At 43.5% G+C, this 15,254-nt stretch overlaps 2 protein-coding genes across 4 annotated transcripts in view; both read left to right on the top strand.

The window, feature by feature from the left end:
- Positions 1–1,694, top strand: part of sh2d3ca (SH2 domain containing 3Ca) — a 31,632-nt gene extending 29,938 nt beyond the window's left edge. For all 3 annotated transcript variants that reach the window (XM_055513431.1, XM_055513433.1, XM_055513432.1), the window contains one exon: positions 1–1,694. This exon is cut by the window's left edge and continues 3 nt beyond it. In XM_055513431.1, the coding sequence (XP_055369406.1) occupies positions 1–173 (173 nt within the window). In that variant the 3' untranslated portion in view covers positions 174–1,694.
- A 2,069-nt stretch (positions 1,695–3,763) lies between these two features.
- urm1 (ubiquitin related modifier 1) lies at positions 3,764–11,155 on the top strand. Its single transcript, XM_029169075.2, has 5 exons — positions 3,764–3,832; positions 4,618–4,688; positions 8,194–8,275; positions 9,758–9,806; positions 10,307–11,155. Exons 1-5 carry the CDS (start codon positions 3,798–3,800, stop codon positions 10,373–10,375), a joined length of 306 nt encoding a protein of 101 aa, XP_029024908.1. The 5' UTR covers positions 3,764–3,797; the 3' UTR covers positions 10,376–11,155.
- Positions 11,156–15,254: the final 4,099 nt, after the last annotated feature.

Here is a 15,254-nt window from a genome sequence, read left to right as displayed (position 1 = left end):
TCCAGGAGCGAGCGGAGCTGCAGGAGGTCTTCCAGACGGAGTTCCAGATGCGGCTGCTGTGGGGCAGCCGCGGCGCCGAGGGCGGCCAGTCGGAGCGCTACGAGAAGTTCGACAAGGTGCTGACGGCGCTGTCGCACAAGCTGGAGCCGCCCGTGCGCCACAGCGAGCTATAGCGGCCGCCGCCCGGAGCCACCCGGAGCCGGGTCTGGGTTTGGGTCCGGCGTGAACACCGGACGGAGAGGCAGCTACAGGAGCACGTGCAGGACAGAGAGGTCCGCTCACCCGCCGCACGCGTTGCACTGACTCTGACCTCCGCCTCACTTACAGGACGGAGAGTTCGGCCACACAGAACTGTGAACCTCAATAAAACACACACGCGCTCGTTTCCCAACAACTGCTGTCACACACTGTAGCAGGAACTCCAACAATAACTCATATAGATGTTTGCTGATGCGACTGAATGTGCGAACATGTATGTTTACATTCCTTCATTTCTGTGCTTCATCAATGTTTCATGTGTTTTGTTTTGTTTTTGTCTTATTTATTCACTATGATCAAAATCATAGCAGATCCCAGAGTCTCATTAAAACTGTATCAGGTGAGCTTTTAATGAATGCATCAGACATGAAACATTTGCAGAAATAATGCGACAACTTCAACACGAGGACAAGCATGAAGCTGGAGACAGGTGTTTTAAAGCAATGTTTCGCTCTGTATAGAGGCATTTATGAACGCGCTGTGACTATGACCTCGACAGTTTGTGGCTGCTAATGTAAATTTACAGTTTTGATGCATGCAGCTATAAATGTTGTACTAAGTCAAATGTTGCTTTAAACTAATACTTAAAAAACAAATGAGGATTTGTCAGACTTAGATACAGATGAGTCAGAGACGCCCCATGTCACTGGACAGATGCAGAAAAATTGACATCATTCTTTAATTTAAAGTCTGTGTAAAAAACGTATCTTTAAAGTAAGATATTGCTTTTTTTTGTATGATTTAAATCCTAATTGTTGTACGTCACTGGGATTACATGGTGTAAACTGCTACAGTGTTAAATCATTGTTCTACTTACAGTGTACAGGCCTGAAAACCAACTTTTACGGGTTTGTAATCATTTCCCCCTTGAAGAAAACAAATCTGTCACGAACCCCTACGGCACTTTCTGGAAATCTCCTCTATTATTTTCTTTATTTATAACCTTTCTTGCCAAATTGATAATCCATACACAAACAAACATCATATCATATATAAATGAAAACATTTTAAAATGTCAATGTATCCTACAGTTGCATATTAGAAATATCTTGAACCATATTTGAAGTCATGTTAATGAGCCAATTGCAGTTCCCACTGTTGTACAGCAGGGGGCGACGTTTGTCAGCATAGAAGACTGACTCATTATTTGTAACGGGAAAACAGACACATATGTTTGTGCTTTGAGACCAAGAGGATGCCTGCTGCTTTACGTTTGATATTTTCTAACTCATGATGGAATGTGTTCTTCTTCTTTTGTGCTAAACGGGAATGTACCAAGCGTGTGGTTTCTCCTGTTGCACGCAACAGGAACGTGAGCGATAACCTTGAAAAGCAAAGCAGCGTAATGAATAAGGACGATCTCGTGTTTGTTCGTTTGTTTTTTTACGTACTGTACATAACAATTCACTTTTTTCAAAATAAAAGAATTGCTTGTGTCGAGGAGTTCTGTTTTGTTGTTTGAACACGCAAGAAGGATCTAACAGTCTAAATATAAAAATGCATTTATAATTCATTTATATCCTAATCCTTAAATGCTATAATATAGACTGTAAAGATTCACAATTGCATTAACCAGCCTTAGCTTGAGTAAACAACTCTGATGCAATGCAACTGGCAGCCACTAGGGGGAAGCATTTCACTGTCAGCCAACCTTCTGCGGGCATGCGCTTCCAGGATCCTGGTCCAGTTTAAGGGCCTGGCAGAGTGGGGCTTCACGTGTTTCTGTGGGTTCTTGACTTATTCCACATAGAGAATCGCCCTGTTGCAATGAATTTCCTCAGTCTCGTGCACAAGTCCTGCCTCATGGAAAATGCACAGTGTGAATGTGCACTGAGTGCCCCACACGTTGTTTTTTTAGACAGACCCATGGTGATGACGGTGGGGGGAGGCAAAGACAGATGGACTGTGTGCGAGTGCGAGTGTGTGTGCGTGTACGTGTTACAACACAGATGTTGCAGGATATTGCGCTCGTGCTTAAAAAAGCGATGACGTACGGAAAGTGGCAAAACGGAGCAGAACTGAAGGAGAATAGGACTCCCCATAATCTGCCACAACAGAAAATTATCATTCGCTCTGCTCTTTGTCTCCTCTTCCCATACAGTTCCATAGGCGGAACATGTTATGGGTGTAATCTCTAAGAGGATTCTCCCTGCCTGGTATCATGGTACATGTTAATTTTAGTGCTTTATGTTCCTTATTGAAACAGACCCAGGATCCCCCAGGCCTGACTGCCAGCCAGCCAACCGTCATCAATTCACCCCTAATCTCTCCCCCCAGTCCTTTTATAACTAATCCATTGTGTTGGTCATTGTCATCTGATCATGTGTGACCTTGGCTGCTCTGTAGCTGGTGCTGGGCACTATAACATTGACTTTTGACGTCCATCTGCAGGCAGATATGGGTGATGAGGTAAAAATGTTCTTGGAAATATGTTGATTGAGATAATTTCTGAAATTAAAATGCAATAGCAAACACCAACCCGCTGTTTTTGAAAATTTAAAATGAAAAATAGTATTAATTCACTTTTGGTCAAAATCAAACTGGACTGTGTAAAAGATCCTTTTTGAGTGTACCAGAAGAAGAAGGACTCCATCGGAGAGCGGAAGGAGCCTGGTGGAGCATCCATAACAGCCGTACGTGGCTCTCAAGGCAGCTTGGCAAATTTGATGTGACACCCGGTGATGATGTGATCATTCCTGGATAACTTACAGCCGTGTAAATCAGCTCTGAGCTCACTCCACCTGTTTTCACCTGCGAGGACGCACCTCATCCAAGCTGGGACAGAAAGAAAACCTGCAACCATGACATTTCTCATCAACTCATTATTTTTTTTCAAAACCTTCACTGCCGCCCACATCGGGGGACAACGTCTTTTTCCCGCCTGCTTCCTCACCCGTCATGCCTCACATTTGTCTCACCCCTGCCAGGCCCCTGGTCGATCTGTCTATCTGCCCCTGCACTGACTCCTCATTAACACATGAATGAATACAGGGAAGGCTCTGCTATGGCTTGGACGCTAACAGAAGGCAGCAGATTTGCAATTCAAACTTCTGACTGACCTACTCCCACCCCCACCGCGTCCTCCCAGCGTTGTATACTGGGACCGGATCTGTCATCAGTATGATTGAGGATGTATGTAAAGAGGAAGAGAGGGATAGAAAGATAGAGCGAGGCTGGCATGAATTCATATACTCCTGATGTGTCTCCGTACTTTCATAATGAAGGGCACAATGTAAATAACAATAAATAAAAATTCTACTTTTATTGGTATTTAAATACTGAATTCCAGAAAATGGACCATGTTTGGAGTGAGTCATCAAAACAAACAGAAAAAAAAACATCAGCACAGGTCAAAAGCTTATCCTTATTATGTACTACATTTAATCTGCAACGTAGCAATGTGAAAATAAGTCCTCTGGTCTTTTTTTAGAGATGAAAACGATCATTTTAATAACTTTTTAAGCTTTTATTTTCTTCAAACTGTAACCTTACGTCACTTCCCTTTTCTGTCTTTACTACTTCCTGCATGTACCGACAAGATGGCGGCGCCCTTAGCAATTCACCTGGAGTTTGGGTAGGCGAGTTTAACTCTTTTATTATAGTTTTTATATTTGTTGAAGCGTCTTAGCAATTTTATGCTAAAACACTTCGTTGCACGTTCTTAATTTTTCCTTTTATGCTTATCGGAATGAGCTCGTATCGGTGTTGAAAGAGCTGCCTTTTAGTTTTAAGTTTATTTAATTTTCGTCACTGTGTAATTTCCTAATGTGGAGGGAAGCAGAACCAGCAAAGCAGATTTAGCATGAAGATGGAAGACGGTAATACGAACCGTTCTGTATTTAAACATTGGTCGTCCTGTAAACACTGGGATCTGTCACAGTGAAAACGATGTCGGGCTTGAACTCGAGCACTCACGACTCCCTCTGCAGCTCCGCTCAGATCAGCCAGCTGTGCCAGCTCCACATTCACAGTGATGGTGCACAGACACAAAGTATGTAAGCGTACACTAATGCCTTGCTCAAGGACTATTCCAGGTGACCTCCTGCTGGTCACACAATAGAACCAGTACTCTATTTCTACCTGCTCCTCCCAGGAAAAGTAAACATGTTGAGAATTGAAATAAACTAAATAAATAAATACATTTTCCAACTACAGTATATTTTAAAACAGTGAATGCAGAAGGAAGTTAAAAAAACTTAATGAATCTTAAATATTAAACCACCTGCACCCCTAAACTCAGCTGGACTTAACTTTATTTTTAATGGTAGAATTTGATTAGAAATGGCAGAAAGCCTTTATCGGTGCCTGATAAGAGCTTTCATATAAAACACACACTAACACCCTGATCCTTTCATCTAGAGGAGGAGCAGAGCTGCTTTTTAGTGGCGTGAAGGAACATCATGTGACTCTGCCGAGTCAATCAGAACCTTGTGAGTATCAGCTTTTGCCTTTATCCTTAAATCATGTTGCTAAATGAAATGGTTAGTTATATGCTGCAATTTATTTTTACACACTACTGGCAATTTAAAACAAAAAGCAGCAGTCCTGCTGCATAGATGTCCTCATGTGATAATGTACAGTATTCTTCCAATTTTCTCCTCTTCTTGTCGTCTTCATCCTGTTCAAACCCTTTCCTTCTGCTTCTTTCTGTCTTCCACTACTGTGTGTGAAGGGTGGAGGCCAACTGGAGGGAAAAGGATAGTTTATTTTGCCCCTGTTGGTTGTAAAAGAGCAGTAAGGTTACAGCGTCATTGTTTTGTTGAGCCCATTACAATTGAATTTCGAAGCATGTGCTCATTTTTCAGTTCATTAAAACTTTACACCTCAGGATCCAAACTGATTAGATTTTAGTTTGCTTTTGATTTAAGTTCCCTCAGGTGTTCAGTGACAGTGGTCACTGACTCAGCATGAAGAAGTGAGAACCCGCCGGCAGCCTAATTTCACATCTCAAACCCAGTTTAGGACCTGGGTCACGCAGAGAAGGTGTGAGCTGTATATTACAGCCACTAAGTGATTGTCTTTAGGTTTTTATTTATAAGTGTGTAACCTGCGTGTGTGTGGACATATTAATATAATATGTTGACTGTATTTGCTCGGTGTGATCTAAATCTGGACCAGCAGGTTTGCTGTTCCTAAAAATGTCCGAACTACATCCACCCACACGTCTGTGTGTGAAGACAGAGGGGGTGAAGGCAGATATAATTGGTTCTGAATCCTTCGTATTTCTCTTTGACCCCAGTCGGTGATTGATGACCCTCGACTGAAAGACCCCACCCCCCAGTCTTTCTATCCAACTCTCCCTCATAGTGTCATAGTCTCTCTCCCTCTCTCTCTCTCTCTCTCTCACACACACACACACACACACACACACACACACACACACACACACACACACACACACACACACACACACACGTAACATAACCTCTGGTGTAAGGGGGATCACACCAGTTTTGCCCCTCACATCAGCTGAAAGACGGATCGCTCCCCCCCGCCTCCCTCACATGACCGTCATAATTGCACAAAGACAGAAAAGGTAGAGGGAGAATAAAGGAGCGGAATAAACTGCATGCGCAATAGAAAAACCGCAACGGTTTTGAATCAGCATCAAAATGGCGCCTTTTCGCTCCCCTCCCTCCGTATCTCCTTTTCCACCCACACAACGCTTCTATCCCAAGATGCAATAGGAGCGTATGACGCATTTTCCCCTTCTCTGTGTTTCTGTTCCCTCATTTTCTTCTCGTCTCTACCTGGGTTTGCAAAGCAAATTCAGAAACCATAACATATAATAAAAGTATGATTTCTGCAATCCTGCAGTAGAAATTCTTTATGCTTTCATAAAATTTTATTATTGGCCTCTAAATAAACCTGAATCTTTAGTTCATACTGTGGATGATTTTAATTCTAGGTGTGTAACCTTTTACAAGGAATACTGCATCACGTGTATAAAAATCCTAATCAAGGGTGTTCGAATTATTGGCCCAAGGCAAATTTTTTTGTTGCAGCTCTTTTAAAACGTGTGCGTGTTTAAAGGGGGGAATAAAATGGTGAAGGCAAAGGAGGCGAAGGAGTGAAAGAGGCGAGGAGAACAGGTTTTACGAGAGTGAAGGAGGGAGAAAGTGAAGAGAGGTGAGTGAAATGAAAAAGTAAATGGATGAGAGAATGGAAGGACAGGGGGTAATGATGGAGAAAAACACCAGTAGTCAAAAGCAGAGAGAGAGAAAGAAAAGAGTCACCACAAAGAAGGAGTTATGAGCACTGTGGTGATTAGTTCTGTTTTTAGCCCCTAAAAGGTGCAGGTCAATATTGTGTGTGTGTGTGTGTGTGTGTGTGTGTGTGTGTGTGTGTGTGTGTGTGTGTGTGTGTGTGTGTGTGTGTGTGTGCGTGTGCGTGCGTGTCTCTGTGTGTGTGTGTTGCAGTGGGCGGTAGTCGTCTTTTTAATTTTTTTTTTTGAGGCCTGGATCTGTAGAAAACTGGAGCTATCATTATAGTACTGAGCTGGCAGGCAGCTCTGCAATTAACCTGAACATTACGTGTGCAGGCTTGGAACCGCGTGTCGCAGAGCACACGCTCGCACACGCCTCGTCACACGTCACCTACACGGTCACTGCCCTGACCGCAGTGACCAGGCAGACGTTTCTACAAATCCTTCCTCCCTCCTCCAGTTTTTTTATGGCCCAAAATGAATGAATGAATGAATGTCTTTAAAGGCTGTGTGGAATCTGTATACGTCTCCTTTTATTTTCTCCTCCTTTGTAACCAGTGTTTGTTGTTTGGGATCAGAGCAGCGGAAGCTCTATGCTTTTATGGATGAATACGATATAAGATCTAAGACCTAATCTTTAGGTTTCACAGAAAGTGCCAGGTCAAATCACAATGTTTAGACTTCATCCTGCAGGATTTGGCTCCAGGTGTGAATTCCAAGTCCGGTCATTCATTCATTCATTCATTCCGGTCAGTCATGGCTTCACCTGGATCTGGACCCTTTTTCAGGAGGGCTTTTTTTCTGCTCTTCCTCTATTTATTTGCTTTCTTCTTGTATAGTTCCTCATTTTTCTTTGTGAACGTGTTTTTTGATGCGTGCACGTGTCAGAGCTGCTCTCTGTTCCCGTGAACGCTTGAGCTAAATACACCTGGTTTGTGGCTCCACGTCAAAACCCAATTTTCATTTTAATAACACAAAGACAAACACTCCTGAAACAGCTTAAATAGTAATGTTAATGATAACCCCAACTATAATTTATTCATTGTTGGTTGTTTAGCAGGCATTCATCCTAAAAGCTGTCATTGCCATTGCCGTCGAGGCTTTCAGACGGCTTGAGTGAACCTCAATCTATTGTTCAGACAAGGTCAATCTGATTGTTCATGAGGTCAGACTCAGAAGATTCAGGCATTGCTGGAAAGCCGCGCGTTTAGTGTTTGTCACCAACAAAGAATATTATTATTCTGAAATAGGATTTAGATCTCGCTGTCGTTGTGCGTGCACCTGGAGAGAACTATCTTTCTAGCACTCGTTTGTGCATTTTTTTTTTTAAACCTGTGTGACCTAATTTTATTTATTTATTTTTCCCTTTGCATGTACGGTGGTGCTCGGCCCGTCTTTTGCAGTGTGTTCAGTGGTTTCCAGACTTGCTCCGGACAAATAATCCGTTTTATTTTTTCTGACCAAGGTGAACAATGTCGCTCTCGGTCATTAACATCAGTCAACCCTCCCCCCTTCGCCGTGTCCTCTCCTTTACCCCCAAACATACACATACACTCATAAATATACATGCACACACACACACACACACACACACACAGTTTGGTCCCCGCCTGGTGCTTCTGTCGCGTCACATCGACCGGGAGGCTGGAACCGTGCACCTTGACCCCTAACCCCTAACCTGTGACCTCTGCTGGCTGTCTGTTTATGGGCTTTGTGTGTGTGCTTTCTAGGGGACGTGAAGCAGCTGCTGGTCTGGATCCAACGGAACCTGCTGAAGGAGCGGCCGGAACTCTTTGTCCAGGGGGACTCTGTGTGAGTGTGTGCGCACCTGACACACAGCTGATCCGCGTAAAACAGCATAACCTTAACGAACACAGCCTCTGCAACAAAATCGTAACTTCAGAATGGGACAAAACGTGAACCTGGGCTCCACTGAGTCCTTCTCAAGCTTATTCCTCCATCTCACGAAGGAACTGAAAATAAACAGACGGTGCACCTTTCTCGTTATCGGCTTCAGAAGGATGATTACCTGTGTGTGCGTGACTGGGTGTTTGTATGCACGTGTGCGTTTGGGTCCAGTGCTCGCAGCAGTCTATAGGACTGGCTGACTTTTACAGCTGCCTTTGTGCAGGACTATTTATAGCACCACCCAAGCAATGAATGGAGAAAAAGCTCGGCTGCCTATAAAGCTTATAGATTAGATGTGTGTGTTTGTGTATTCTTCATGTTGGCAGCAAATGCAAACCGTCATCACAGCGTTTCTTCTATCTCTTAAAACGATCCAACATTAGTTGGTCGTCTTTATTTTTTTACTCCTATGCTTTTGTTCTTTTTCTGTGTGTGTGTGTGTGTGTGTGTGTGTGTGTGTGTGTGTGTGTGTGTGTGTGTGTGTGTGTGTGTGTGTGTGTGTGTGTGTGTGTGTGTGTGTGTGTGTTCTCGTTCCTCTCACGTTGCCCTTTCTCACTGACGTCACGGACCATGTACAAGGTGGACGGATGCTGGAACGTGAGCTTCAGTATCTGTGTCAGGTGCTTCTGTTACCATCTGCATTAATGACAACAAAAAAAACAAATAAAATACACACCTGCACCCAAAGGTACCTGTCGTTAACCTTCACCATCGTTCAATTAGTCCCAGGGATACATTTGTTTCATACATTTGTGACATTTGGAATGTTTTTTTGTTTTTCCTCTTTTTTACTACAAGCCTTTTTACTCTAAGGACTTTATAAATTGATAAATAAGGTTATATAATATACTAATATAAATATAATACTATACAGCTGTGATTATTTTAAAGAGGAGATTTTTGCATTTATATTATACAACAATTTATGAGCCTATATGTGCTGAAACAAAGCAACAAAGATAAACACACACATAGTCACCCACCAATAAAACAAATGATCCTATGAACATACTGTACCATGTTTCTTTTCAGGCATGAAATAGGTTGTATACTTATTTTATACTGTAGAAAACACACTTCATTTAATTTACTGTGTTCTCAGGGATGCACAAGTTATTATATTTATTGACAAATAGATTAAAATGTTTGTGTTTTTTCTAGGCTGGTCTGTTTAAAACAATGGTTCATTTTGACAGAGGAAAAAAATGAAGAATCTCCAAACTGTTACATTTCATTAAACATCATTATAAATGTTCCCATACCACCCTCTCAAATAAAAACATCCTGTGTGTTTTCTGGAATGATTTTTATTTATTTAGAGATTGTGTCTTGTGCACGTGTGTTTGTGGGTCTGCGTCTGTCTGAAAACGGTGTGTTTTCCCGCAGGAGACCTGGGATTCTGGTGCTTATCAATGATGCAGACTGGGAGCTAATGGTGAGTACTGGGAGGCGTGATGGTGTGCATGGGGTGGCTGTGTCTTCAGAAAGCACGGTTTCACTGCTTAATGCTGGAATCCTGGAACGCAGCAGTGTTTACGTCTGCATGCGTAGGTTCCCCATCAAGACCTAAATAAATCGGGGCTGCTGCTTGTGTGTGAAGGTGAGCCGGTGTCTTCACTCATACTGAGGCCGTTCGTTCTCTCTCAGCGTTTATAGAATGTGGAAGCAACAGCAACACACGTCTGTCCTTGGGGTCCCATATCTGAAGCCATATTTACATGCACACACAGTCTAAATGCTTCAATTTGAACCCATTGATTAAATTACTGGACTCAACACAGGATGTAAATGAAATGAAGAGTTTGTCATTGATTGGATCCCAAATGGGAACACGGGAGCAGTATAAATATTTGTGTTGGTAAACGCTGATATTTCTCCTTTTGACTCTTACAGCTGTGTGAATATTGAATATTGCTCGTGTCTTCTGCACCTCAGGGGCAGCTGGATTACAAACTACAAGACCAGGACAACGTGGTATTTATTTCTACTCTTCACGGAGGATAGACGCTGACGAACACACCTGACACCTGACCACGTCCGACAACGCGTCCACCAGCACCTGAATGTTGCTCACAGGACCTGGTGGAATTTCAGAGATGCTTAGAAATATGTGAAAGCTGTGAAAGTGGAAACCGTTTACATGTTTTTATGTCAAACAACCAACATTAATAACCACAGCTTCTGTGTCTGCTTGAACTCTGTTGTGGCTCAAATGACTGAGAAGTAAAGAAAAATGTCCCACAGTTTAACTCTACACATCAGCATTTCTCAGAAATAAATAAGAATTTTCACACACTTTATAAAACACAATAACGTTGTTACATATCAGTTGGCATTTTAGCTTTTTATTAGTGTATTTGTCAACAATTACAACTTGCAACATGTCATTTTTTAATTATTACAGCTTTTCCAAATTAATGCCATTCATGTGTTGACACATTAGCAATGAAGGCTTCACAGATCAACGTCTACAACTACGTCAAAAAAATTAATTTCGTGTTGAAAAAAATATAGTTCCTAAAACTTTGTGTTCCTGATATTTTTTGAGTTTTTATAAATTATTTCTGAGACATATAAACAAACGTTTTTTTTTTTAAATATTTTCACTAATTTCACAAACATTCTTTTCGTTACAAGTTTTTTTTTTTTTAATAAATATTTGAAAGCTGTGTATTTCTGTTTTGACTTACGTTTCTCTTTTAACGCCTGTACTTAAATGTATGCGCTGGAATTAGGACAAATTGTTTAAAATTGATTAAACTTATTATTAATATTTTTACTGAATGAATAGCCAGTGGTGTTTGTTTGTTCGAAAAATAAATGCAGCTGTCTTGCGTTTTTACAAAACCGTATGTGATTTCTATGAAGTGCACTGATCCTATAGCTGAAGCGCGCGCACAGGCCTGCAGGCAGACGCCTTTTTCATTTAGGGTTTTTACATCTCGCTTCGATAATTCCTGCTGATAACTAATATCTGATCGATTTAAGCCCAGCTCTGTGATCACGCTGCAGTTTTAGGCTGATTAAAGGCGACTTTAGGGAGATTTTACGTCCTATAGCCCTGCTCAGCTGGAATATTCATTAGAGGGGTGGAGGGCTGCGTGTGCGTGTGTGTGTGTGTGTAGAGGAGGTGGCGGGTGGGGTGTAAACTACGGGACCACTGCGGGAGGTCGAGGTCTAGCCTCCGGGCTGCCCTCCCCTGAACGCCCGGGGCGACCTAAAACCTTTTCTCGGCTGTGGAGTCCGATTTGCAACGGGAAACCGGCCGATAATGGCCGGTAGAAAGGAAATGCTAATGAGGCTGTGAGGGGGTTACAGAGGAAACTGAAGCACAGCGTCAGCTGGTGCGGCCCGGGACAGTCTCTGTGTATGCGGTGCCTGGCAGTTTAAATTAAAAGCGGATTTTCTCTCGGTTTGGGCCGAGTTTTAGGATAAAATGTCGAAGCTCACGCGGCTTGTTTAGTATTTTAAATGTGATATTGTTCTGACATATAATCTAATTAGCACACCTTACATGGGAATCTAGTTTTCCAATTTGTGTGCAAATACGGTTTGTTCCCAAGTGTTATTCTCGTTCATTTCCCATTATTTGCTTCTGTGCACCGAGTTATTAATAGAGCGCCTCTACAGCGGAGTCGTGCAGGGCTCGGACTAATACCTGGGCCTGCACCAGGCTGCTCGGTGCCGATGCTGCTGGTGAGAGTGGAGCTGGCCTCGCCGTCGCCTCACACACGTGTGTCACAACTGTGGCCAGTTCAGGTTGTGTGTGCGCGCGTGTGTGTGTGTGTGTGTGTGTGTGTGTGTGTGTGTGTAGAAAGGTCCTCTGATCTGCAGTGAGTGCAGACAAACCATAAAGTAAACGCCAGCTAATAAAAGCGAAGCACCGTTATGATTTAACATAATAGCGTTGATGCTCGTTTTGTCAAATTGTATTGTGGCCGTAAAAACAGCAAAACTGTCTTCAAAGTCAAGTATTTCCTGTGTGACTATTATCAGACCTTAATGCGCCTGTTGTCATGCGATCTATTTACTAAAGTGAAGCCTGACTGCTTTAAAGCAACTGTGGCCAGATCTGCTGTGAACAAATGAGCTAAATGCATCTTCACAAGTCTTTGAATTAGAGGCACAGATGCATCAATATGTCCTGCTATTACAACGCAAAGCTACAAGCTGCTTGTTACTAAATGGGATTTATTGTGAAGTTCAAAAGACTGTTGGACGAATGAGTGTTTTCCTTACATGCAGATGAGCACGTGCACATCACTGCATTTGTGCAGAACAAGCTTTGAATATTAGAACAATTAATGTGCAGTTTTGTCAGCATTCTGCAAACAAAACAAGTGACACACTTAAGGATTTGTTTGCGACATTATATCAAACAGAAACATCTGTGCAGGAGCAAACATGATGCAACGATCCTTTGGAATTAAGGAAGGTTAGCCTTTAATATTCAACATCACAGTGACTGTGTGTGTGTGTGTGTGTGTGTGTGTGTGTGTGTGTGTGTGTGTGTGTGTGTGTGTGTGTGTGTGTGTGTGTGTGTGTGAATTAATCAGCCTATACCGGTCAAGAATAACAACCTAAATAACAAAACATTTCTGACACAAACTAAAAGTGTAAGTAAATGATTTTATATATTTTCACATATTTACCCTTAAATTAGACATTTTTCCTTATTATCTATTTATTAGCATACATATTTGATAAAGTAAATTATATTTATTGCATTAAAACAATAGTTGGTTATTTTTATGCTGTTAAATTATTTGTTTTAAACTGAGAGAAATTCTAAACACCAGATTGACCAGTGTTCGTCTTCTGAGACTTGGCAGCATCACTATTCAGTTTGTTGTCTATGCTTCTATACTACTGTGACTCAGAAATATTCATTCATCATTAGTTGGAGTCTTAATAGCAACAAATACGATGTCTAACTGCTACAGTGTGTGGTGAGCTGCTCTGTTGCACTGAGCTCTCGGTTTTATTAAAAGGCTCTAAATATGCTGTAAGCACGTTTTCTTTCGGAATAAATGCAAAAAAACGTTCTAGGGGCAGATTTAACGTCCCATCCTTCACGTGAACCTGCCTCGTCGCTCTCTCGGTGCCTTCGTTCCCGTTTTCGGCGAGCAGGCCTCAACTCCGTGACCACTCAACTTGCTGCCTCCACTATTTGCCGAACACAGTCGATACATCGACGCTTCCGGTCGATATTTGCCATTTAAAACAAACAGTCTTGATTAGATCTTCGACAAAGTGTAAATACCAATCGGGCCAAAGACAACGCGCACCCAGAAAAACGCGGTGCACGAGGCAGAACGGGGCTCCCTGCGCGGCGTGGGCCCGGTCCCGCGTGCGCTCCTCCATCACACCCACACCGCGACTTGTGTCTTACCTGACATGCGACTGCTAGGACGCACAACCGCACTAAAGGCCGCCCTACAGCCTCTTTGTCGTCCAGGGGCCTGCACGCGCTCCCGACGTGGCGCTCGGCCAAAGGCAGCGGTGACGAATGTGGGTCCGCAGCAACAGATGTCCATACACAATTCTTGGGGTTGAATTTGGGTTTACTCAAGAATTGCGTTTGGACAATCAGTCGCGGAAGACCCGTGTGAGCCCGGTGCCAAGAGGGAGAAAGGAGAAATGAAGCATTTAATTATTTAAATTACAAACGTGCACGGCCAGTTATTGTGCGGGCCCGTTGTGCACCTGCTGCGGCTGCCTACACGTCCTCTGGCAGCACCGGCTGCCTCTGACACCCACAACTCTTTATCTTTCCTGTCTTTCTCTACCAGACGGAGACTTGCAGCACTGTGCATTATTTTTGACATCCTCTCTGCTCAGCATTGCGTCTTGGATTTTTTTTTTCCCCCTTTAGAAAAAAAAATCTGCTTTGAGCTGCTTCTGCAAAGCCATAGTATAAAAACGGTCCAAACGGGGCCAGTGGGACAACTTCTCTCCAAACTATGATCCAGGGTCGCGAGCATTCACGCATACGCAGAAAGTGGCAGCTACAAACGGAACCTGTGATCGCGGAGTGATCACGTTGGAAAAGTGGACGCTGCTAAGGATGCATTGTTGCAGCCACGGTCGTTTCAGGACTTTTATTCTGCGGCTTCGTGCGGAAATGCGCACACCGTTCGCTACCGGTGTCCCTCCACGTCTTTGCACTGGTTGCTAGTTGTAAAGTTAACCCCAAGTCTGTCCAAATCTCGGTCGCTCTTAAAATGGCTGAATGGCCGCTGCGTTTAAAAGCATCTCCCCTGGCTCGCGGCAGTCACACTTTGCAAGTGTTCTAACACACGGGGAGCAGGAATCGAGCATCTCGGGCGGATTTGCTTTGATTTTAAAGTCCGAGGTGAGAGCGCCAGGAAAACGCCATTTCTGCACCTGTGTACTGTCATCGATTGAGGAAAATACGGTTTAGTTCTGGTGCCTCAAGATGCACAATGGCTTTCCACTGATGCCAAATAAAAAAAAAACATCCCCTCCTATTTGAAGGAAGACGCTTGGAGCGTTCATGTGTCCTCCTCTGCTGCTTCACAGCTGCGGGCGGAATCGGACAATTAAGAAAAAGGAAACCCCTTAGTCCCCGGTCGGTGCGTCCTCGGTTCCGTTCCCACGACGTGCCGTTTTTCTCGCACACGAGCTCCGTTCAAATGCCCCCCAGCGCGCGGCGTCGGATGGTGACGGAGGGGAAGGGAGGCTGCCGAGGAGCAGGGGAGCCGCCGGGCTGCGTACTCTCCGGACAGTCGCTTCCATCCTCCCTTGGCGAGTGTCTCGGACTGACTGACTGGCGGACTGGATGCGCGTCCCTCTGCCCTCCTGGCTTTTTCTTTCCGCTGCTCCAACAATAAGCGCTGCGGCCGCGACGCGAGGCGGAGTA

The sequence above is a fragment of the Betta splendens genome, chromosome 12, assembly GCF_900634795.4.
Source record: "Betta splendens chromosome 12, fBetSpl5.4, whole genome shotgun sequence".
NCBI classification, from domain to species: domain Eukaryota; kingdom Metazoa; phylum Chordata; class Actinopteri; order Anabantiformes; family Osphronemidae; genus Betta; species Betta splendens.
The sequence above is the reverse complement of the archived record's forward strand: the minus strand, read 5'-3'. Positions and strand labels throughout refer to the sequence as shown.